The sequence below is a fragment of the Nerophis ophidion genome, linkage group LG20, assembly GCF_033978795.1.
Source record: "Nerophis ophidion isolate RoL-2023_Sa linkage group LG20, RoL_Noph_v1.0, whole genome shotgun sequence".
In the NCBI taxonomy this organism is placed as follows: domain Eukaryota; kingdom Metazoa; phylum Chordata; class Actinopteri; order Syngnathiformes; family Syngnathidae; genus Nerophis; species Nerophis ophidion.
Window position 1 is genome coordinate 23,022,793 of NC_084630.1, and position 25,963 is coordinate 23,048,755.

Here is a 25,963-nt window from a genome sequence, read left to right on the forward strand (position 1 = left end):
ATGTTTATCTTCAAATGTGTTAAAAAAGAACTTATATACACACTCAAATACTTTGACCAAGTTTATTTTTGAAATGTGTTAAAAAGTACTTTTATACACACTGAAATAGTTCGACCAAGTTTATTTTGAAATGTGTTAAAAGTACTTATACACACACACTGAAATACTTTGACGAAGATATTTTGAAATGTGTTAAAAAGTACTTTTATACACACTGAAATAGTTCGACCAAGTTTATTTTCAAATGGGTTAAAAAGTACTTATACACACACACTGAAATACTTTGACGAAGTTTATTTTCAAATGTGTTAAAAAGTACTTTTATACACACTATAATACTTTGACCAAGTTTATTTTCAAATGTGTTAAAAAGTACTTTTATACACACTGAAATACTTTGACCAAGTTTATTTTCAAACGTGTTAAAAAGTAATTTTATACACACTGAAATACTTTGACCAAGTTTATTTTCAAACGTGTTAAAAAGTACTTTTATACACACTCTGAAATACTTTCATCAAGTTTATTTTGAAATGTGTTAAAAAGTACTTTTATACACACTGAAAAACTTTGACCACATTTATTTTGATATGTGTAAAACAATTCGTATATTAGGTTGAAATAGTTCAACCAAGTTTATTTTGAAATGTGTTAAAAAGTACTTTTATACACACTCTGAAATACTTTGACCAGTTTATTTAGAAACATGTTAAAAGGTACTTTTATACACACTATAATACTTTGACCAAGTTTCTTTTCAAATGTGTTAAAAGGTACTTTTATACACACTGAAATACTTTGACCAAATTTATTTTGAAATATGTTAAAAAGTACTTTTATACACACTGAAATAGTTCGACCAAGTTTATTTTGAAATGTGCTAAAAATACTTATGTACACTATAACACTTTGACCGAGTTTATTTTGAAAGGTTTTAAAAAGTACTTTTATACACACTCTGAATTACTTTGACCAAGTTTATTTTTGAAAAGTTTTAAAAAGTACTTTGACCACATTTATTTTGAAACGTGTTAAAAAGTACTTTTATACACTGTATAATACTTTGACCGAGTTTATTTTTATATGTGTAAAACAATTCGTATAATAGGTTGAAATAGTTCAACCAAGTTTATTTTGAAATGTGTTAAAAAGTACTTTTATACACACTCTGAAATACTTTGACCAGTTTATTTTGAAATGTGTTAAAAGGTACTTTTATACACACTATAATACTTTGACCAAATTTATTTAGAAATATGTTAAAAAGTACTTATACACACACACTGAAATACTTTGATCATGTTTATCTTCAAATGTGTTAAAAAAAGAACTTATATACACACTCAAATACTTTGACCAAGTTTATTTTGAAATGTGTTAAAAAGTACTTTTATACACACTGAAATAGTTCGACCAAGTTTATTTTGAAATGTGTTAAAAGTACTTATACACATACACTGAAATACTTTGACGAAGATATTTTGAAATGTGTTAAAAAGTACTTTTATACACACTGAAATAGTTCGACCAAGTTTATTTTCAAATGGGTTAAAAAGTACTTTTATACACACTCTGAAATACTTTGACCAGTTTATTTTGAAATGTGTTAAAAGGTACTTTTATACACACTGTAATACTTTGACCAAGATTATTTTCAAATGTGTTAAGTACTTTTATACACACTATAATACTTTGACCAAGTTTATTTTGAAATGTGTTAAAAAGTACTTTTATACACACTCTGAAATACTTTGACCAAGTTTACTTGCAAACAAAGCAGTAATAAACACACAAATATTGTTGTATTATTCGTAGACGTCTTAAATATTGTTTATTGTTTATTGAGGATCCCCATTAGCCGACGCACAAATGCCAGCCTAGTGTCCCTGGGGTCCTTTTCAAAAGTTTGAAAGTAAGTTTATGTTGCTGTCTTTTATTTTGTAAAGGTTTTACAGTGTTTCATATTTTTGGGCTAATGTGTCTTGTATTCCTGTTAGCATTTGAGCTAGCCAGCGATCAGGGCGCTAGGAACATGCACACAATTACAATCGCATATTTGCGGTCCGAAAAGGAGAAGGAAGAAGCGCAGCTTATTTTAACCGACCCCTTTTCTATTTCATTGCCAATTTTGAACACATTTTTGGTAGACAAACCGTGAAGAAATAAACAAAGTCATGAGTAAGCAAACATATAATAAATAAAGTAATTGAAGTAATTTTCCAGTAAAGTGTCAAATGTTTATCTACTTTTTTTTTGATCATAGTTTATTATTCCATTGCACACACGGACATGCTAAAGCAGGACTTGTCATTTGGCCCAAATATGTTTGATGGAACCATTCAAACTGGGGTTGTTCCTGTGTGCAGTACTCCTGCCCCCCACAGGGGGCAACTGCAATGTAAACTTGGTCAAACATTTGGAAGTTTGTGCATAAAGATATTGAGTTTGTTTTGTCTGAGAGTAACGATCACACTTCACTTAATATGTGTAGTGCTACATATGACCAGTAGAGGGCGACAAAGCTAATTGTGATGAGTCACATTAAGTGTGTGCAATGTTTGGTGTGTGGATGTTGTGTCATTTCTAGATGTGCAAACATTTGTAGTTTATTGTGTGAATATATTAACACTAAACCTTTTATTCATGTAAAATGCACATTGGATATTAAATGGAATATACTGCCTATATCACGGGTTTGTCTCTGTGCGATATAGAAAATGACTATAAGGTGATATTGGAGTGCTAAAAGCAGTCTTTTTCTCAATGTGTCAACTTTTTTCTTATAAAATTGGGAACGATTTCTCATATTCTGTCTGTTTCTGTAAAATTGCAATATTGTCTTGTAAAATTAGTACTTTTTTAATGTAAAATTAGTACTTTTTAATGCAAAATGGCGACATTTGTCATACCAAATTCTGTATTGGCAATTGTTTTGTTGTTCTTGTAAAATAGTGATATTTTTGGAGTAAAATGATGACTTTCGTCATAATTTTGCCAAGTGAAATTCCAATTATTATATTGCCAAAATGTTTAAGATTTCTTCAAAAATTGTGACTTTTGTTGAGTAAAATTAGACACTTTTGATAAAATTACTAAGATTTTAAGCTTTTTTTTTGAGAAATTGTGACTGTTATTGAGTAAAATTCCACCTTTTACCATAATATTGCACAATTGTTCAGTTTTTCTTGTAAAATGTTGACTTGCTTTGAGCAAAATCACGACTTTTGTAATACTGCCGAAATTTCCAAGTTTTTCTTGTGAAATTGTGATCTTTTTCTTTTGAAATTCAAACTTATTTTTCACAGCAACCTTATGTATATATGCATAGTATGTATATTTCATTCATGTTTTATATACACTTCTTTATATATCTAGAAAGGGTGGTCCTAAAGAGGGAGGCTTTTTTCAGAGGTCTCAAGACCCTAACAAATAGAAAAAAAACGTGTGTGTGCGCACGTTACCTTGGTGATGTGGTCAAAGTGTCGCAGGACACTCAAGTGTTTGGCTTGCAGTTTGCTCTCAAAGTGACGTCTGATGACGGGAATGTAGAACACCACTAGCTGGAGGCAGCGGGAGGCTAATGCTAACACACACACACACACACACACACACACACATCAGACATGTAGCCAGTGACCATGTGACCCTGTGTGTTTTTACCAAGGTTTTTGGTGGTGATGGTCTTGAGGCCAACCACCTGCATGGCTCCAGCTCCAAGAACCAGCTGACAAGTGCGAGAGTTGAAGTGCTGCAGAAACACTTCACACACTTAGCAAACACACAAACACACTTCTTACACACACCCAGCAAACACACAGGCTACACATATAACACACATGCCACATACGCAACAATCGTGTATTAAACACGTGTAACAAATACATTACACACATGTAAAACACACGTAAAAAACGTTACAAACATACCGTATTTTTCGGACTATAAGTTGCAGTTTTTTTCAGTTTGGCCGGGGATGCGACTTATACTCCAGAGCGGCTTATGTGTGAAATTAATACATTACCGAAACATATCAAATAATATTATTTATCTTGTTCGCGGAAGAGACAAATAAAATGTCAGCAATCGTCACACACACGTCGACCAATAAGAATTGGGCGGGAGAGGGTCATGGCAGAAGTGCATTGTGGGTCATGGGATGCTAACTGCTATATGCTATATGCCAGTGGTTCTCAAATGGGGTACGCGTACCCCTGGGGGTACTTGAGATTTTTATTTTTAGTTCTATAAATAGCAACAATTCAAAAAACCTTTATAAATATATTTATTGAATAATGCTGCAACAATGCAACATTCAGTGTTGACAGCTGGAATTTTTGTGGACATGTTTCATAAATATTGATGTTAAAAATTTCTTGTTTTGTGAAGAAATGTTTAGAATGAAGTTGATGAATCCAGATGGATCTCTATTACAATCCCCAAAGAGGACACTTTAAGTTGATGATTACTTTTATGTGTAGAAATCTTTATTTAGAATTGAATCACTTGTTTATTTTTCAACAAGTTTTTTGTTATTTGTATATCTTTTTTTCCAAATAGTTCAAGAAAGACCACTGCAAATGAGCAATATTTTGCACTGTTATACAATTTAATGAATCAGAAACTGATGACATAGTGCTGTATTTTACTTCTTTATCTCTTTTTTTCAACCAAAAGTGCTTTGCTTCGATTAGGGGGTACTTGAATCAAAAAAAATGTTCGCAGGGGGTACATCACTGAAAAAAGGTTGAGAACCACTAACATATGCTACTGCCTAGCTATTAAAATGGATCATTTCATCGTTGGCAGTAACTTTTAAAAAGTGAGAAGGGCTGAACAAAAATGTCAGCGAAAAGGAAATCATGTACTGCAGATTACAAGCTGGACGTAGTGAAATATGCAGCAGAAAAGGACAAGAGGAAGCGGCGCATACCATTGGAGTTGGCAGAGTTGTTTAGAAACGACATAGAGGAAGAAGATTTCATGGGATTTATGGATTAGGAGTGACAGATAGTTTGGTAAAGGTATAGCATGTTTTATATGTTATAGTTATTTGAATGACTCTTACCATAATATGTTAGGTTAACATAGCAGTTGGTTATTTATCCCTCATATAACGTACACTTATTCAGCCTGTTGTTCACTATTCTTTATTTATTTTAAATTGCCTTTCAAATGTCTATTCTTGGAAATGGATTTTATCAAATACATTTCCCCCAAAAATGTGAGTTGTACAGCAGTGTGACGTGTACAGGTTTTTTTCCTTCTTTATTATGCATTTTCGGCCGGTGCGACTTATACTCGGGAGCGATTTATAATCCGAAAAATACGGTAAAACACACATTCCACATGTCACAAAATGTTACACACATGTAAGACACGTTCCACATACGAAACAAATGCTACACACACGTACCAAACTCACAAGTAAAACACATACACCACACATATGTAAAACACACATTCCACATATGTAACAGACATGTTACACACATGTAATAAACACGTTACACATGTAAAACACACATTCCACAAACGAAACAACTATGTTACACACATGTAAAATACACGTTCCACATACGTAACAAATGTTACACACATGTAAACCTTACATTCCACATATGTAACAAAGATGTTACACACATGTACCAAATGTGTCACACACATGTAAAACACACATTCCGCATACGTAACAAAGATGTTACACACATGTAAAAAAACAAACAAACATATCTTACACACATGTAAAACACACTCCACACATGTAACAAAGATGTTACACACATGTAAAATAAAAATAAAACACATTTAACATGTTAGACAGATGTAAAACACACTCCACACATGTAACAAAGACGTTACACACATGTCAAATAAAAATAAAAACACATTTAACATGTTACACACATGTAAAACACACATCCCACATATGTAACAAAGATGTTACACAAATGTAAAAAACATATGTAACATGTTACACAAGTGTAAAACACACATTCCACACATGTAACAAAAATGTTACACACACACGTAAAACACTCATTCCACAAAGGTAACAAGCGTGTACCACACAGGTAACACACACGTTACCAACAGGTGGTTGAGGTGAAGACACAGGAGCTGGCACCTTGAGAAGATCGGACAGGCGTGTCAGCATGTCGGTGGCGATGGACGGGATGTCGTTGACGCACTGACAGTATTCCAGAACAATCCGTATGAGCAGCAGCACGGTGCTGTGACAGAGACAAGAGGTGGTTGCAGGGCGACCTGGCACAAAGGAGGTCATGTGACCATCACGTGAGCACACCTACCCGACCACGGCGTATTTATGCCCGTCCACCAACAGGAAGTCGCCGGGCTTCCTGTCTTCTGGGCCTGCTGGAGAAGATAAAGAGGTGACGCTATGCTAACTCTCTGAATGAAGGCTGGACAAAGGTTTGTTTGGCCGAGGGTCCAAAGTGAAAATGAAACTGAAAGCGGGAAAGACAATTAGCTTGACTGTAAATGAAAACCTTTCATTCCATGAATACAAGCTGGCTTTGCACACATGCCAGCAATGCTCAGCTGAAATATGATGAACAGATTGGTGCTGCCTTTGTGCCATGATCCATTTTATTTGTGCCGCTACAATTGTTGATTTATTCTACAATATATTTGACATTCTAGTGATGTCACCAAGCCCCGCCCACCTTGGCCAAATTTCCACAAAAGTGTAAAAATCGTTGTGCAGCAAACATGTCGAACTGTGATGTTATTAACGCGTTATCATTCATAACAACCATGATCACGTACCAATGATTGTCACACACACACACACACTAGGGGTGGCAAAATGTGTCCTCTGCATTTGACCCATCCCCTTTTTCAACACCTGGGAGGTGAGGGGAGCAGTGGGCAGCATTGGTGCCGCACCCATGATGACATCTCCCCAAACTTCTTCCTCTTGTGTGTGCGCAAAAATGTTTAGTCTAGTACACTTTTTAACCCATGGAGCTGGTTATGAATAATAACACCTTGATAACGTAACTATCATAGTCCACATGAAAACTGTAATAGACAAAACAGGACAAACTAGACAAGGTTGGGGACATTTGGACAAGGTGGGGGAAAAGTTATGAATAACAACACCTTAATGACATAACTATAATAGTTAACATAAAAACTGTAATCGATAAAACAGCAAAAATGTAGCACAATCGAACTAGACAAGTTTGGGGACATTTGGACAAGGTGAGGGGGATGTTATGAATAATAAAACCTTCATAACCTAAAACAGGGCAGACAAAACCTTTTGACTTGGGGGCTACATTAGGCAAAACAAATACTTGTGAAAGCTCTCAGTGATTTCCCTGCTGCTCACTGCTCCCCTCACCTCCCAGGGGCTGATCAATGGTGATGGGTCAAATGTAGAAAATAATTTTGCCACACCTATTGTGTGTAACTATCATTGCTACTTTAACTTTAATATATATATATATATATATATATATATATATATATATATATATATATACACAGTGGGTGTGTACTTTTCATCATAGGTACACTTCAACTGTGAGAGACAGAACGTGAAAAAATCCAGGAATTCACAATGTAGTAATTTTAAAGAATTTATTTGTAAATTATGGTGGAAAATAAGTATTTGGTCAACCATTCAAAGCTCTCACTGATGGAAGGAGGTTTTGGCTCAAAATCTCATGATGCATGGCCCCATTCATTCTTTCCTTAACACGGATCAATCGTCCTGTCCCCTTAGCAGAAAAACAGCCCCAGAGAATGATGTTTCCACCCCCATGCTTCACAGTAGGTATGGTGTTCTTGGGATGCAACTCAGTATTCTTCTTCCTCCAAACACGACGAGTTGAGTTTATACCAAAATGGATACATGGATGATACAGCAGAGGATTGGGAGAATGTCATGTAGTCAGATGAAACCAAAATAGAACTTCTTGGTATAAACTCAACTACAATGTGAACTGGATTTTTTTTCACATTCTGTCTCTCACAGTTGAAGTGTACCTATGATGAAAATTACAGACCTCTGTCATCATTTTAAGTGGGAAAACTAGCACAATCGCTGGCTGACTAAATACTTTTTTGCCCCACTGTATGTATACATATATATATACATATATATATATATATATATATACACACACACACACACACACACACACACACACACACACACACACACACACACACACACACACACAATTGTAATAAAAAGTGTACATATACTTGTAAAGAACACGATGTCATAGTTGTCTTGAGTTTCCAATAACTTCTACAACTCTTATTTTTTGTGATTGGAGCACATGTTGCTCATAAAAAAAATTCCTGAAGTTTGCTTCTTTTATGAATTTATTATGGCTCTACTTAAAATGTGGGCAAATGTGCTGGGTCGAAAGTATATATACAGCAATGTTAATATTTGCTTACATGTCCCTTGGCAAGTTTCACTGCAATAGGGAACTCTTGGTAGCCATCCACAAACTTCTGCTTACATTTTTCACCAGTCCTCTTGACAAAATTGGTTCAGTTCAGCTAAATTTGTTGGTTTTCTCACATGGACTTGTTTCTTCAGCATTGTCCACACCTTTAAGTCAGGACTTTGGGAAGGCCATTCTAAAACCTTAATTTTAGCCTAATTTAGCCATTCTGTTACCACTTTTGAGGTGTGTTTGGGGTCATTGTTCTGTTGGAACACCCAACTGCGCCCAAGACCCAACCTCTGGGCTGATGATTTTAGTTTGTCCTGAACAATTTGGAGCTAATCCTCCTTTTTCATTTGATCGCGACTGTATATATATATACATATACATATATACTGTATAAATACATATATATACATACATACATACATACATACATACATATATATATACACTAGTGTTGTCCGATACCAACGTTTTGGTACCGGGGTGGCGGGCCGGTACTTTTCAGAGGCGGTATAGTACCGTAAATGATTAATTAGTATCGCGGTAGTATACTAATACCGGTATACCGTACAACCATAATATATATATATATATATATATATATATATATATATATACATATATATAGATACACACACGCACACACACACATACACATATATATATATATATATATATTATATATATATACACATATATATATACATACAGAATAAATATACATATACATATATATATATATATATATATACACATATATATACATACAGAATAAACATACATATACACATATATATATATATATATATATATATATATATATGTATATATATATATATATATATATATATATATATATACACACACACATTTTTATTTAGACACACACATATAAACACAAATACACACACACATATACACATACTTATATACACACATGTGTGCGTGTATATATGTGTATGTATGTATGTATATATATTAGGGGTGGGCAAATTAATGCGTTAATTACGAGTTAACTCATCAATCTATTAACGCCGACAATTATTTTATCGCACATTTGCGTATGTTGTTTACATGCTTTTATTTTGTCAACGCCTTTTCTTAGCAAGATGGCGAGGCCCGGATGGGCTTCGGCGTCGAGGGGCTCTTGGTAAAGATGGAACATTTGGCAAAAATACCGGACAATTCTGCAAATTTCATGGCTTGCTTAAAGCGTGGTCACTCCGGGATCACTTACGACCGCCAGACAATTCTGAATGTGGATAGATCGGGCCGTTTTGGACTGAATGACGCGTGCTTGCTAGACCGGCTAGCTAGCATGGGAATACTTTGCCGGCTACATCCAGCGGCCTGTGAAGCAGCGGAGTATATGTGTTGTCTATTTATCAATAATGCAGACGAGGCGTGTTGGCTGAGTTCTTAACGCTTGCTTTCAGAGCGTGCATATCACAACATACAAGATGCTGTCATGGCAACACACAACCTACCGCGCATGCTCGTCACTCCTGTTGCATGCTGGGTAGGGTAGTTCTTTTTTTCCCTGGCTCATAACATCACAATATAGTACCATGTATATGATGCGTTCAGTTTATCAAAGCACCAAGCAAACAATCGGAAAATTCCCATCATATCAATTCCTAGATATGGTCATAATTATTTTAAGTGCACTACGCAGAATAAACACAACATTATTAATATTGCTACTACGGATAATTTGATTAAAAATTCCCTAAAACAGCCCACTACCTATAATATTGTTTTTTTTAAACATAATATCCCTGATAAAAAAAATGTTTCTGCTGTTACCTCAGAAATTGCCTGTTCAGATGTTATGATTGTGGCTCAGAGATTTGTATGTAGATTATATTTATTTTCCATAACAAACAGGATAACGTAAATACTCTGGCAGTGGAAATAAGCTTAAATGTTTGTATTTACATTTTTTGAGTTGATTTTCATAAAATATGCTATTTAACTGCTACTGTTTAACAAGGACTGATTTAAATTGTGTTTGCACAACAAATGTTTTGGCGCTTTTGTTCATGTGGGAGAATATTCCAATAAAGGTGCACTACACACTACTTTTGAATTCCTTATTGGGCTTTGCGTATACAACGCAGTTAATCGCGATTAATCGGAGAAATAGTGCGATTAACTTTGATTACAATTTTTAATTGTTGCCCAGCCCTAATATATATATATTAGGGGTGTAACGGTACGTGTATTTGTATTGAACAGTTTCGGTACGGGGGTTTCAGTTCGATTCGGAGGTGTACCGAACGACACGGACATATTAAGTAGCGCACCGCACAATGTGTAAACAATGCACACCGAGGCACCATGAAATGATAAAAGTGGAACCCGACTCAAACAAGTAGAAAAACTTATTGGGGTGTTACCATTTAGTGGTCAATTGTACGGAATATGTACTGTACTGTGCAATCTACTAATAAAAGTTTCAATCAATCAAAAAAACAACAACATGGCATGCTAGCTAGCAATGACTGGGCTACGATAGAATGACCACACCTCCTCTTTTCACCAGACATGTCCTCTTTGCAGAGCTGTCCGGGTGAAGTTTCTTAAATGCCTCGAATGTCCGGCATTTTAAGTTAGGGTTGTGTGTATTTTCAATGTACGTTCAGGATTAAGAAGGGGTTAAAAACAAAAAAAAAAGTGGTGCACGCAGCAGCATTTGTGAGGGTGGGGCAGAGACAGAGAGAGCAAGAGAGTTATAATAAATGCGCATGCGTCGCCAGGCTCTGCTTTTTATACATAGATTTATCAGATTGTATTTTTTATTATCTATAGCAGGGGTGTCAAAAGTGTGCCCAGGAGGCCATTTGCGGCCCACAGTTAATGTTCTAAAGGCCCACGGCACATTCTAAAAATACTATCAAAATTAACAAAAACATAAACAAAAGTGAAAAAAAAAAGCTTAAAGGCTAAATGTAATTTACAAATAGTTGCAACGTTGACTAATAAAACAAAGCTGGGTTTTTTTTTCTTTCAAACTGTCATTGCTCAAAACATAATATTGAATCAAAATCAATGTTATTATGAATTATTGACCTATCCAAGTTTCCGATTACTTCACATCAAATATTCCACTAAGAAAAATATTTTTGGTGGAAGATTTAGCAAATTTGTTAAATAAATAATAAAAAAATGTATATTTTGTTGTTTTCTTACTGTACCGAAAATGAACCGAACTGTGACCTCTGAACCGAGGTACGTACCGAACCGAAATTTTTGTGTACCGTTACACCCCTAATATATATATATATATATATATACATATATACATATATATATATATATATATATATATATATATATATACATATATATATATATATATATAATATTATTATAATGGACATGTAATTGGATATTAAAAGTAAGTAAAAGTTCAACTACTAGTTTGTTTACTTCCGTGACAACCTCCTTAAAGTTTTGTAATCAATCAGAAATATTAAACAGCTAAAATGCCCCAAAGACAATAAGTGTGGAAAGTGTTTTGCATTGTTCTCATTGTTAATTGTAATGGATTTATATGGGTGTAATTTTGATTTTTTTTTCTGGTGCATGGACGTTTTTTTGTAATATCCAAAGAGTTGAGTGAATAGGTTGTGTTACATGTGACCGTGTGTGTGTGTTGGTTGAATTTTTTTTAATTTTTCTTTGCACCATGACAAGGGAAGGTTGTTTGCATTGGGTCATATAAGTAAATGCTGCACAAACTTTCATTTGGCTAATAATTAAAGGTAATTGACTTGAATTAGTGACGATATCCACGAGATGTCAACATAATAGCAGCATTAAAATTGTCAGACTATTAAAATGAATGCAATCTCCCTCTGAGTACAATTATAATTTGGTCCGCGGCCTGTAGTTTGGAAAACAATGGCATAAAAACTAAAAGTCGATAACATATAAACTATGATATTTAAGCAAACAAATGGAACAGGTTTGGGACGATGTGGACAAGGTAGGAGGGTGGGGTTATGAATAACAACATGTTAATAGCATAATAACTTCAATAGTTAAGATAAAAAATATAATAGTTAGACCAAAAGAGTTTTGCAGCACAAAGGAATGAAAGAAGTTTGGGGAAATGTGGACAAGGTGTGGGGCGGAGGTAATGTAAGTGTAACTACACTTTTTTATGTGTGTTTTTAAAGGATAAAGGACTGGACTTTGGGCACTTCTGAGCTAAGGTTGAGTTAGCAGGACGTTGACGCTACCTGCCGCCTTGCGTGCTAACAGCGTGATCCTGCCGCTCGCCATGGAGTCCACCAGCTCCTGGAACTCTGCAGGAACCTCCGCCTGCTTCCAGCGCTCGTTATCCAGCAGAAGACTATGTGCACACCAAGCAAGCGTCACCATCACTGTCACTGTCACCAGCCTCTTGGATTGAGGTACCTGAGTTTGGTCTTGCGCTCGTCATGGAAGCGGTGGACAAAGCGGTTGGCCTGACTCTGCAGCGCCCCCCTCAGGGACACGCTGCGCCTGCCACACACATCCTCCGTGTCCTTGGCAAAGTCCTCCACAGCCACAGAGAGCGCCACAAAATCTGCTGAGCTGAGCCGCTCCAGAGAGCCATCCTGTGAGGAGACAACACTTGGATGAGGGCCTTCTTCCCTTGTGTGTGAGGTCAAAGGTCGCGGCCTGCCTTGGCCCGGGCGGTGATGACTTTGACGCAGCGGTCGTGGCTGATGTCGGAAGCGGCGTGCAGAAGCTCTTTGATGTTGTTCAGCACTCGCTTGAGCTCAAGGTCAGACGGCATCATGTCACCTGACCTGCAGACGGCGTGAAAGGTTGCTATGACAACAGGGCGACAACAGGGCGACAAGCATGGCGGCGGAAGGATGTTGACGTACGTGAAGTTCTGATTGGAGTCAGCCTCCGGTTTACGGGGCGACGCATCCTGGCGGGTGTGGTCCTGGTACTGCTGAGCCTCACCCAGGGCGTCGCTGATGAACAGGCCCTCGTGGGTCAAGTAGGCCAGCTCTGCCTCGCTGCTCATGGGCGCCGCCCCGCCGAAAGACTCCTGACGTGGTTCCTCCGAGCTGGACTTGTCCCTGAAAGTCGTCTTCTGGTTGGACTCCAAAACCTCCTGAACCACCACCGTGATCACGCCGAGCGTGGCCTGACAGACCAGCAACACGTTCTGCTTCGGGTCTAGTTCTAGTTCTAGGCGCTGAAAACAAAAACAGGAAGTGGACACTGACCTTCATCCTCTGGAGGAAGACGAGGAAAGAGTCAAAGAGGTCCTTTAGGAGGTCAAACCACTGAGGGAAGGTCATCAGACGCATCTGCTCGGCCAGCCTGAAGGACACGCCCATAGGCTCATTGGGAGGTCAGGGGTCAACATCTAGCATCTATGTCAGGGTGTCCAAACTTTGTCCACGAACGTCAAATGGTATGAGGGAGATTTTGATATTTCTTTACTTTGTGAGTGAAATATTTTACACACAGACATTTTATTTCTAAAGACTCAACTAAGTCTCCATTTTGTGTTATAGTCTACTATCATGAGTTATTATTGTGTTACTGTCTACTATCACGAGTTATTATCGTGTTACTGTCTACTAACATGAGCTATTATTGTGTTACTGTCTACTAACATGAGTTATTATTGTATTACCGTCTACTATCATGAGTTATTATTGTGTTATAGTCTACTATCATGAGTTATTATTGTGTTACTGTCTACTAACATTAGTTATTGTGTTACTGTCTACTATCATGAGTTATTGTCTTACTGTCTACTAACATTAGTTATTGTGTTACTGCCTACTATCATGAGTTAATATTGTATTACTGTCTACTATCATGAGTTATTATTGTGTTACTGTCTACTAACATTAGTTATTGTGTTACTGTCTACTATCATGAGTTATTATTGTGTTACTGTCTAACATTAGTTATAGTGTTACTGCCTACTATCATGAGTTAATATTGTGTTACTGTCTACTATCATGAGTTATTATTGTGTTACTGTCTACTAACATTAGTTATTGTGTTACTGTCTACTATCATGAGTTATTATTGTGTTACTGTTTAACATTAGTTATTGTATTACTGCCTACTATCATGAGTTAATATTGTGTTACAGTCTACTATCATGAGTTATTATTGTGTTACTGTCTACTATCATGAGTTATTATAGTGTTCCTGCCTACTAACATTAGTTATTATTGTGTTACTGTCTACTATCACGAGTTGTTATTGTGTTCTAGTCTACTATCATGAGTTGATATTGTGTTACTGTCTACTAACATTAGTTATTGTGTTACTGCCTACTATCACAAGTTAATATTGTGTTACTGTCTACTATCATGAGTTAACATTGTGTTACTGTCTACTATCATGAGTTATTATTGTGTTACTGTCTACTATCACGAGTTATTATTGTGTTATAGTCTACTATCATGAGTTGATATTGTGTTACTGTCTACTAACATTAGTTATTGTGTTACTGCCTACTATCACAAGTTAATATTGTGTTACTGTCTACTATCATGAGTTAACATTGTGTTACTGTCTACTATCATGAGTTATTATTGTGTTACTGTCTACTAACATTAGTTATTGTGTTACTGTCTACTAACATTAGTTATTTTGTTACTGTCTACTATCATGAGTTATTATTGTGTTATAGTCTACTAACATTAGTTATTGTGTTACTGCCTTCTATCATGAGTTAATATTGTGTTACTGTCTACTATCATGAGTTAATATTGTGTTACTGTCTACTATCATGAGTTATTATTGTGTTACTGTCTACTAACATTAGTTATTGTGTTACTGTCTACTATCATGAGTTATTATTGTGTTACTGTCTAACATTAGTTATTGTGTTACTGCCTACTATCATGAGTTCATATAGTGTTACTGTCTACAATCATGAGTTATTATTGTGTTATTGTCTACTAACATTAGTTATTATTGTGTTACAGTCTACTAACAGTTATTTATGTGTTACTGTCTAACATGAGCTAGTATTGTGTTACTGTCTACTAACATGAGTTATTATTGTGTTATAATCTACTATCATGAGTTAATATTGTGTTACTGTCTACTATGATGAGTTATTATTGTGTTACTGTCAACTAACATTAGTTATTGTGTTACTGTCTACTAACATGTGTTATTATTGTGTTATAGTCTACTAACATTAGTTATTATTGTGTTACTGTCTACTAACATGAGCTATTATTGTGTTACAGTCTACTATCATGAGTTAATATTGTGTTACTGTCTACTATGATGAGTTATTAATGTGTTACTGTCTACTAACATTAGTTATTGTGTTACTGTCTACTAACAAGAGTTATTATTGTGCTATAGTCTACTAACATTAGTTATTATTGTGTTACTGTCTACTAACACGAGCTATTATTGTGTTAGTCTACTATCATGAGTTATTATTGTGGCACTGTCTACTAACATGATTTATTATTGTGTTACTGTCTACTAACATGAGCTATTATTGTGTTACAGTCTACTATCATGAGTTATCATTGTGTTACTGTCTACTAACATGAGTTATTATTGTGTTACTGTCTACTAACATGAGCTACTATTGTGTTACAGTCTACTATCATGAGCTACTATTGTGTTACAGTCTACTATCATGAGTTATTATTGTGTTACGTCTACTATCATGAGTTATTATTGTGTTACAGTCTACTATCATAAGTTATTATTGTGTTACTGTCTACTAACATGAGTTATTGTGTTACAGTCTACTATCATGAGTTATCATTGTGTTACTGTCTACTAACATGAATTATTATTGTGTTACTGTCTACTATCATGAGTTATTATTGTGTTACTGTCCAACATTAGTTATAGTGTTACTGCCTACTATCATGAGTTAATATTGTGTTACTGTCTACTATAATGAGTTATTATTGTGTTACTGTCTACTAACATTCGTTATTGTGTTACTATCTACTATCATGAGTTATTATTGTGTTACAGTTTACTATCATGAGTTATTATTGTGTTACTGTCTACTATCATGAGTTATTATTGTGTTCCTGCCTACTAACATTAGTTATTATTGTGTTACTGTCTGCTATCACGAGTTATTATTGTGTTATAGTCTACTATCACGAGTTATTATTGTGTTATAGTCTACTATCATGAGTTAATATTGTGTTACTGTCTACTATCATGAGTTATTATTGTGTTACTGTCTACTAACATTAGTTATTGTGTTACTGTCTACTATCATGAGTTATTATTGTGTTACTGTCTAACATTAGTTATTGTGTTACTGCCTACTATCATGAGTTAATATTGTGTTACAGTCTACAATCATGAGTTATTATTGTGTTACTGTCTAACATTAGTTATTGTGTTACTGCTTACTATCATGAGTTATTATTGCGTTACAGTTTACTATCATGAGTTATTATTGTGTTACTGTCTACTATTATGAGTTATTATTGTGTTCCTGCCTACTAACATTAGTTATTATTGTGTTACTGTCTGCTATCATGAGTTATTATTGTGTTATAGTCTACTATCACGAGTTATTATTGTGTTATAGTCTACTATCATGAGTTAATATTGTGTTACTGTCTACTAACATTAGTTATTGTGTTACTGCCTACTATCACGAGTTAATATTGTGTTACTGTCTACTATCATGAGTTAACATTGTGTTACTGTCTACTATCATGAGTTATTATTGTGTTACTGTCTACTAACATTAGTTATTGTGTTACCGTCTACTATCATGAGTTATTATTGTGTTATAGTCTACTAACATTAGTTATTGTGTTACTGCCTACTATCATTAGTTAATATTGTGTTACTGTCTACTATCATGAGTTAATATTGTGTTACTGTCTACTATCATGAGTTATTATTGTGTTACGGTCTACTAACATTAGTTATTGTGTTACTGTCTACTATCATGAGTTATTATTGTGTTACTGTCTAACATTAGTTATTGTGTTACTGCCTACTATCATGAGTTCATATAATGTTACTGTCTACTATCATTAGTTATTATTGTGTTATTGTCTACTAACATTAGTTATTATTGTGTTACAGTCTACTAACAGTTATTTCTGTGTTATTGTCTACTAACATGAGCTATTATTGTGTTACTGTCTACTAACATGAGTTATTATTGTGTTATAATCTACTATCATGAGTTAATATTGTGTTACTGTCTACTATGATGAGTTATTATTGTGTTACTGTCAACTAACATTAGTTATTGTGTTACTGTCTACTAACATGTGTTATTATTGTGCTATAGTCTACTAACATTAGTTATTATTGTGTTACTGTCTACTAACATGAGCTATTATTGTTACAGTCTACTATCATGAGTTAATATTGTGTTACTGTCTACTATGATGAGTTATTAATGTGTTACTGTCTACTAACAAGAGTTATTATTGTGCTATAGTCTACTAACATTAGTTATTATGGTGTTACTGTCTACTAACATGAGCTATTATTGTGTTAGTCTACTATCATGAGTTATTATTGTAGCACTCTCTACTAACATGAGTTATTATTGTGTTACTGTCTACTAACATGAGCTATTATTGTGTTACAGTCTACTATCATGAGTTATTATTGTGTTACTGTCTACTAACATGAGTTATTATCGTGTTACTGTCTACTAACATGAGCTACTATTGTGTTACAGTCTACTATCATGAGCTACTATTGTGTTACAGTCTACTATCATGAGTTATTATTGTGTTACGTCTACTATCATGAGTTATTATTGTGTTACAGTCTACTATCATAAGTTATTATTGTGTTACTGTCTACTAACATGAGTTATTATTGTGTTACAGTCTACTATCATGAGTTATCATTGTGTTACTGTCTACTATCATGAGTTATCATTGTGTTACTGTCTACTAACATGAGTTATTATTGTGTTACTGTCTACTAACATGAGTTATCATTGTGTTTGTCAGTAGGGTTATACTGTACAACACTAATACATACACGTACATACAAGCGTATATATACATATGATGACATCATCACGGAGGCGTCAACTCACTTGGTGATGACTTCGGTGTCGATGTCGTCGATGTACAGGAGATGCTCGGCCACGCACTGAAACACAAGCATGGTGCTCGTTCGTCACTGTGTTCGTTAAGACAGGGCAGGGTCAGAGGTCACACCTGGGACACGATGGCCTTGGCCGCAGCGATCATCTCATCACTGTAAATGTCCAGGAAGTCCAACTTCCTCTGACGCAGGAGCCCAAACACCAGCGACTGCAGACGCTCCTAAAAACGTGCACGCACACGCACACGCGCGCGCGCGCACACACACACACACACACACACACACACACACACACACACACACACACACACACACACGCGGACAGTCATGTGATGTCATCAGGCTGTCAGGCGTTTAAGAAGCAGTCGGGAAGGGTGACAGGTGAAGAGCAGACGGTAGAATGTATTCGATTAAAGACGATGATTGATCACAATTAAAATCAGACATATTAATGAAAATATTTTGTTGATTAACATATCACACACCTGGAGTGATTTTTTAATGAATTGTGATTCTTATTTGTAACTATTGGTAATTGATTAAACACCATATATCTTTTTTCCAAGCTGTCCTGGGACAAATCTTATTGTGGATGGAGATGATCTATATCTGCTTTAGAGAATACTTCTCTTGTTGACTTCTTTGTACTTGGCTTGATTCAATGTTTGGGAAACATTTCATTAAACAAAAAAGTTTTCTTTGAAGTAACATAGAAATTGATCAGAGCTGTTTATTTTATGGAGGAATGTAGTTAATCATGAATCATTTGAATAGAGTGGCTACCCCCAAGAAAGGAATGGTGTGGTGGCCCACCTTCTGAGAGACACTGGTAGCTTGGTGCACCTGTGATTGAACACAACACTACCATGAAGACCACCTGACAGCATCATGTGACCAACTCACCTTCTCCAGCAACTGAGGCTCCTCCCTCAGACTGCGGTTCAGCTCGCTGCGGGCGTACATGCTGAAGTCCTCCACCATCATCTTGTCGATCAGCTTCTCCAACTCACACAACTGAGAGCCTAGGTGTCTAAAAACACACACACACACACTATGTGAGTCCGAACTTCAAACACACACACATACACACACTATATGAGTCCGGACATCAAACACACACACACACACACACACACACACACACACACACACACACACACACACACACACACACACACACACACACACACACACACACACACACACACTTCTGTCTTGTTTGTTAAATGTATTAATAATATACATAAAACCAGTTCGGGCTTCACGGTGGCAGAGGGGTTAGTGCGTCTGCCTCACAATACGAAGTTCCTGCAGTCCTGGGTTCAAATCTAGGCTCGGGATCTTTCTGTGTGGAGTTTGCATGTTCTCCTCGTGAATGCGTGCGTTCCCTCCGAGTACTCCGGCTTCCTCCCACTTCCAAAGACATGCACCTGGGGATAGGTTGATTGACAACACTAAATTGGCCCTAGTGTGTGAATGTGAGTGTGAATGTTGTCCGTCTATCTGTGTTGGCCCTGCGATGAGGTGGCGACTTGTCCAGGATGTACCCTGCCTTCCGCCCGATTGTAGCTGAGATAGGCGCCAGCGCCCCCCGTGACCCCGAAAGGGAATAAGCGGTAGAAAATGGATGGATGGATGGATAAAAACAGTTCACTTTGGAATTCAACAGTGGGGTGCAATTCCTCCTTTAGACAGCAGGAGGCAGCCTTGCCCAATTTATAGTAATGCCCAAGTTAGCAGTAATGCCTTCATCCATCCATTTTCAACCACTTATTCACTTTGGGGTCCCGGGCACTGGTGCCTATCTCAGCTACAGTAAATCCCAAGTTAGCAAGATTGTCTAGTTTACAGTAATGCCCAAGTTAGCAGCTGTAGTGGAATTTCTGACTTTTGAACCATATTTTGTGTCTGTTGAGATCCGAAAAAGAAAGTCAATCAAAAAGTCTATTCTGAATCACTGGAAGAGCAAAGTAGGGGAAAGTTGAATTTGGGGTCGCGCCAACCCGTCTACAAAATGTGATGACTGTTTGTTATGACTAAGGAATTCACATTTGGTTTTGGAACAAGCAGTTGCAAAACAAAAATACCTTGACACATGAGGGAATCATATCAAAAGCCAGTGGACCAACATTTGATATGATTTGCATGTTTTCGTTTGATTCTGGATCCTCTGGAGGACGATGTCTGTGTGCATGGGCAATTTAATCCAACCTGTACTTTTTGATATTGGGTAAATAAAACTTTTGTACTAAAACCACTTTGTTTGCAGTTAAGTTTCGGACTTTCCACCACACAGCAATGCCTAGTTTACAGTAATGCCCAAGTTAGCAGAATTGTCTAGTTTACAGTGATGCCCAAGTTAGCAGAATTGCCTTGTTTACAGCAATGGCCAAGTTAGCAGAATTGTCTAGTTTACAGTAATGCCCAAGTTAGCAGAATTGTCTAGTTTACAGTAATGCCCAAGTTAGCAGAATTGCCTAGTTTACAGTATCGCCTAGTTAGCAGAATTGTCTAGTTTACAGTAATGCCCAAGTTAGCAGAATTGTCTAGTTTACAGTAATGCCTAGTTTACAGTAACGCCTAGTTAGCAGAATTGTTTAGTTTACAGTAATGCCCAAGTTAGCAGAATTGTCTAGTTTACAGTAATGCCCAAGTTAGCAGAATTGTCTAGTTTACAGTAATGCCCAAGTTAGCAGAATTGCCTAGTTTACAGTAATGCCCAAGTTAGCAGCATTGCCTAGTTTACAGTAACACCTAGTTAGCAGAATTGTCTAGTTTACAGTAATGCCCAAGTTAGCAGAATTGTGTAGTTTACAGTAATGCCCAAGTTAGCAGAATTGTATAGTTTACATTAATGCCCAAGTTAGCAGCATTGCCTAGTTTACAGTAACGCTTAGTTAGCAGAATTGTTTAGTTTACAGTAATGCCCAAGTTAGCAGAATTGTCTAGTTTACAGTAATGCCCAAGTTAGCAGAACTGTCTAGTTTACAGTAATGCCCAAGTTAGCAGCATTGCTTAGTTTACAGTAACGCCTAGTTAGCAGAATTGTTTAGTTTACAGTAATGCCAAAGTTAGCAGAATTGTTTAGTTTACAGTAATGCCCAAGTTAGCAGAATTGTCTAGTTTACAGTAACACCTAGTTAGCAGAATTGTCTAGTTTACAGTAATGCCCAAGTTAGCAGCATTGCCTAGTTTACAGTAACGCCTAGTTAGCAGAATTGTCTAGTTTACAGTAATGCCCAAGTTAGCAGAATTTTCTAGTTTACAGTAATGCCCAAATTAGCAGCATTGCCTAGATTACAGTAACGCCTAGTTAGCAGAATTGTCTAGTTTACAGTAATGCCCAAGTTAGCAGAATTGTCTAGTTTACAGTAATGCCCAAGTTAGCAGCATTGCCTAGTTTACAGCAATGCCTAGTTAGCAGTAATGCCAAAGTTAGCAGAATTGTGTAGTTTACGGTAATGCCCAAGTTAGCAGAATTGTCTAGTTTACAGTAATGCCCAAGTTAGCAGAATTGTCTAGTTTACAGTAATGCCCAAGTTAGCAGAATTGTCTAGTTTACAGTAATGCCCAAGTTAGCAGAATTGTCTAGTTTACAGTAATGCCCAAGTTAGCAGCATTGCCTAGTTTACAGTAACGCCTAGTTAGCAGAAGTGTCTAGTTTACAATAATGCCCAAGTTAGCAGAATTGTCTAGTTTACAGTAATGCCCAAGTTAGCAGAATTGTCTAGTTTACAGTAATGCTCAAGTTAGCAGCATTGCCTAGATTACAGTAACGCCTAGTTAGCAGAATTGTCTAGTTTACAGTAATGCCCAAGTTAGCAGAATTGTCTAGTTTACAATAATGCCCAAGTTAGCAGCATTGCCTAGTTTACAGCAATGCCTAGTTAGCAGTAATGCCAAAGTTAGCAGAATTGTGTAGTTTACGGTAATGCCCAAGTTAGCAGAATTGTCTAGTTTACAGTAAAGCCCAAGTTAGCAGAATTGTCTAGTTTACAGTAATGCCCAAGTTAGCAGCATTGCCTAGTTTACAGTAACGCCTAGTTAGCAGAATTGTCTAGTTTACAGTAATGCCCAAGTTAGCAGAATTGTCTAGTTTACAGTAATGCCCAAGTTAGCAGCATTGCCTAGTTTACAGTAACGCCTAGTTAGCAGAATTGTCTAGTTTACAATAATGCCCAAGTTAGCAGAATTGTCTAGTTTACAGTAATGCCCAAGTTAGCAGAATTGTCTAGTTTACAATAATGCCCAAGTTAGCAGCATTGCCTAGTTTACATCAATGCCTAGTTAGCAGTAATGCCCTAGTTAGCAGAATGGTGTAGTTTACAGTAATGCCCAAGTTAGCAGCATTGCCTATTTTACAGTAATGCCTTGTTAGCACTAATGCCCAAGTTAGCAGAATTGTCGAGTTTACAGTAATGTCCAGGTTTGCAGAATTGTCTAGTTTACAGTACTGCCTAGTTAGCAGTAATGCCCAAGTTAGCAGCATTGTCTAGTTTACAGTAATGCCCAAGTTAGCAGCATTGCCTAATTTACAATAATGCCTAGTTAGCAGTAATGCCCACATTAGCAGTGCACAACAAGGAGTTCCTTTCAGGTCTACTGTAAGCTAGTTCGGTGATGATTGCAACCATTTTCATCTGCTCGAATCTCATGGCAAACAAAGTATTATCGGTATGTATCGTTGAGTAGCATGTTAATATTTGATTGTGTTGTAATATTTGTTGGCTGCGATGTAATTTGGGACATTTTATGGCCAAAAGTCAGTCATGCTAATGCTCGTAATTCATTATGTGAAGTGACTGTTAGCATAGTAAGATAGTTTGCTGAAGAGTCCTCAAAATACATATTTTGTGGTGTTTGTTTATTCATTTAAGTTCATAACACAGCATAATGCATGTGTTATGAACTTAAATGGTATTGTAGTATACTTGTGTGTAATTGGCTTTGTGTGCATGTCTGTAATGTAAAGCATCCTTTCTGCTTGGATGTTTTCAGTTTTGCCCTTTTTACGGTCATTAAACCTGTGGACAAGAAGACATTTTTCAGAGTGTTTGACCAAGAAAAGGTGTTAGGGTAAAGCCAAGTGCTTACATATTGAGGGCGGCACTTCTTGAGACTGCTGAAAAATGCCTACCTCTTTAGGACCATCCTTTCTAGAAATATAAAGATTTGTATTTACAACATTAATAATGTATATATATATATATTACCGTATTTCCTTGAATTGCCGCTGGGGCGCTAATTAATTTAAAAGCTCTTCTCACTCCTGCGCTTACCAAAGGCATGCGATAAAAGTAAGCATGCGCTAATTATTTTGAAAACCTCTTCTCACTCCGGCACTTACCAAAGGCATGCAGTAAAAATTATGAGTGTGATTTAAGCTTGGACCTTAAATCCTACTGAATAGCTATTAATCTTCTTCCCTTTATGCGATTTCAAATTAACGGTATTGAAATCAGCCTCCTCCCTTTTGAAAATGATGACAGGGGAAGTGTCACTCGTGACGTCACAAGTTTGACCCGGCGGTAATACTAAGCATGCGCTAATTATTTTGCGAAACGAATTTGACCCGGCAGTAATTCAAGGAAATACGGTATGCAAATATGAAAAAAGGCAGGCTTTTAGTTAATTATTTTGTTTTAATTATTTTTTGTTTGTGATAGGTTTTTAATCTTCATTATTTACAAGTTATTACAGTATGTCTATATAAAAAAAATATGTATATATATATATATATATGTATATATATATAATTTTGGCCAAAGGAGGCCCATTTAAATTTTTTACTCACATTTGTTGATACATACATTGACCAGAGGGGGAGCACTTCAAATGTTTACACACACTTGTTATTTTATATGTTGACCAGAGGGGGAGCACTTTTAAAAGCGACACACAGTCAATTTGAAAAATCCCTCATTTTGATAGATGTCACGAGCAAGGGTGCAAATGAGACATTGTCTATGAGATGCAATGTTATTGGGACCATGATTTATCAATCAATGTTTACTTATACTTATGTCATCACTTGTTCACGCCTCCTCATATGGAAGATACTTTTCCTTCTTCATGTCTCAAGAAGGGTAGAAATACAACAGACACACACAAGCACACACACACACACACACACGCACACTGAGTCTAGATGTCAGGGTGAAAGTGGTACCTGAAGCTATGTACACCTTGCAGTTCCTGCAGCAGGACTTCCTTGGTGGTGGCGATGAGTTCGAGGGCGCCCACAAACTCGCAGGTGGAGAGCAGCAGCTGCACGGTGGGCTGCGTCTGATGCACCGCCGCCATCAGCTTCAGCTTGTTGTGCAGCTTCACGCAGTTGTTGCGCGTCAGAGCGGCGTGGAGGGCCTGCAGCGGCCCCTGGCACATGATGCGGTCGATGGCGGCGGTCCGACGACGCAGGACGGCCACGGCCTGCTGGGTCTCCTTCAAGCGGTCCTGCAGCTCGTGTTGGGACGACATGGCGTGGAAGAAGGCCTCTGAGCGAAGGGAGATCTGCCGGGCGATGCTCACCTCCACCACGTCCAGGTAGTGACTCAGCTGGAAAACGAAAACACACACACACACACGCACACACACACACACGTGAGTGAGACACGTAGAAGATGTAGACATATAGTAGGTGAGACTTTGTAGAAGATGTAAACATATAGTAGGTGAGACATGCAGAAGGTGAGACATATAGTAGGTGAAACGTGCAGAAAGTGAGACATAGTAGGTGTGACACATAGAAGATGTAGACATATAGTAGGTGAGACACGTAGAAGATGTAGACATATAGTAGGTGAGACACATAGAAGATGTAGACAAATAGTAGGTGAGACGTGTAGAAGATGTAGACATATAGTAGGTGAGACATGTAGAAGATGTAGACAAATAGTAGGTGAGACACGTAGAAGATGTAGACATATAGTAGGTGAGACACGTAGAAGATGTAGACATATCGTAGGTGAGACGTGTAGAAGATGTAGATATATAGTAGGTGAGACACGTAGAAGATGTAGACATATAGTAGGTGAGACACGTAGAAGATGTAGACATATAGTAGGTGAGACATGTAGAAGATGTAGACATATAGTAGGTGAGACATGTAGAAGATGTAGACATATAGTAGGTGAGACATGTAGAAGATGTAGACATATAGTAGGTGAGACTTTGTAGAAGATGTAAACATATAGTAGGTGAGACATGCAGAAGGTGAGACATATAGTAGGTGAAACGTGCAGAAAGTGAGACATAGTAGGTGTGACACATAGAAGATGTAGACATAGTAGGTGAGACATAGAAGATGTAGACATATAGTAGGTGAGACACGTAGAAGATGTAGACATATAGTAGGTGAGACACGTAGAAGATGTAGACATATAGTAGGTGAGACACGTAGAAGATGTAGACATATAGTTGGTGAGACACGTAGAAGATGTAGACATATAGTAGGTGAGACA

At 36.8% G+C, this 25,963-nt stretch overlaps 1 protein-coding gene across 7 annotated transcripts in view; it reads right to left on the reverse strand.

Moving 5' to 3' along the window:
• vps54 (VPS54 subunit of GARP complex) overlaps positions 1-25,963 on the reverse strand; it is a 60,082-nt gene that overhangs the window by 4,997 nt on the left and 29,122 nt on the right. For 2 of the 7 annotated variants that reach the window (XM_061880701.1, XM_061880705.1), the window contains exons 7-19: positions 24,673-25,058; positions 19,407-19,533; positions 19,317-19,346; positions 18,617-18,724; positions 18,493-18,548; positions 13,673-13,769; positions 13,114-13,590; positions 12,864-13,045; positions 12,686-12,798; positions 6,309-6,375; positions 6,125-6,230; positions 3,661-3,748; positions 3,462-3,583 (exon numbers count right to left, since the gene is read on the reverse strand). In XM_061880701.1, coding sequence (XP_061736685.1) covers positions 3,462-3,583; positions 3,661-3,748; positions 6,125-6,230; positions 6,309-6,375; positions 12,686-12,798; positions 12,864-13,045; positions 13,114-13,590; positions 13,673-13,769; positions 18,493-18,548; positions 18,617-18,724; positions 19,317-19,346; positions 19,407-19,533; positions 24,673-25,058 — 1,959 coding nt within the window. Of the gene's footprint in view, positions 1-3,461; positions 3,584-3,660; positions 3,820-6,124; positions 6,231-6,308; positions 6,376-12,685; positions 12,799-12,863; positions 13,046-13,113; positions 13,591-13,672; positions 13,770-18,492; positions 18,549-18,616; positions 18,725-19,316; positions 19,347-19,406; positions 19,534-24,672; positions 25,059-25,963 lie in introns of all 7 variants that reach the window. The other 5 variants (XR_009803128.1, XM_061880704.1, XM_061880703.1 and 2 more) reach the window with 5 other exon arrangements.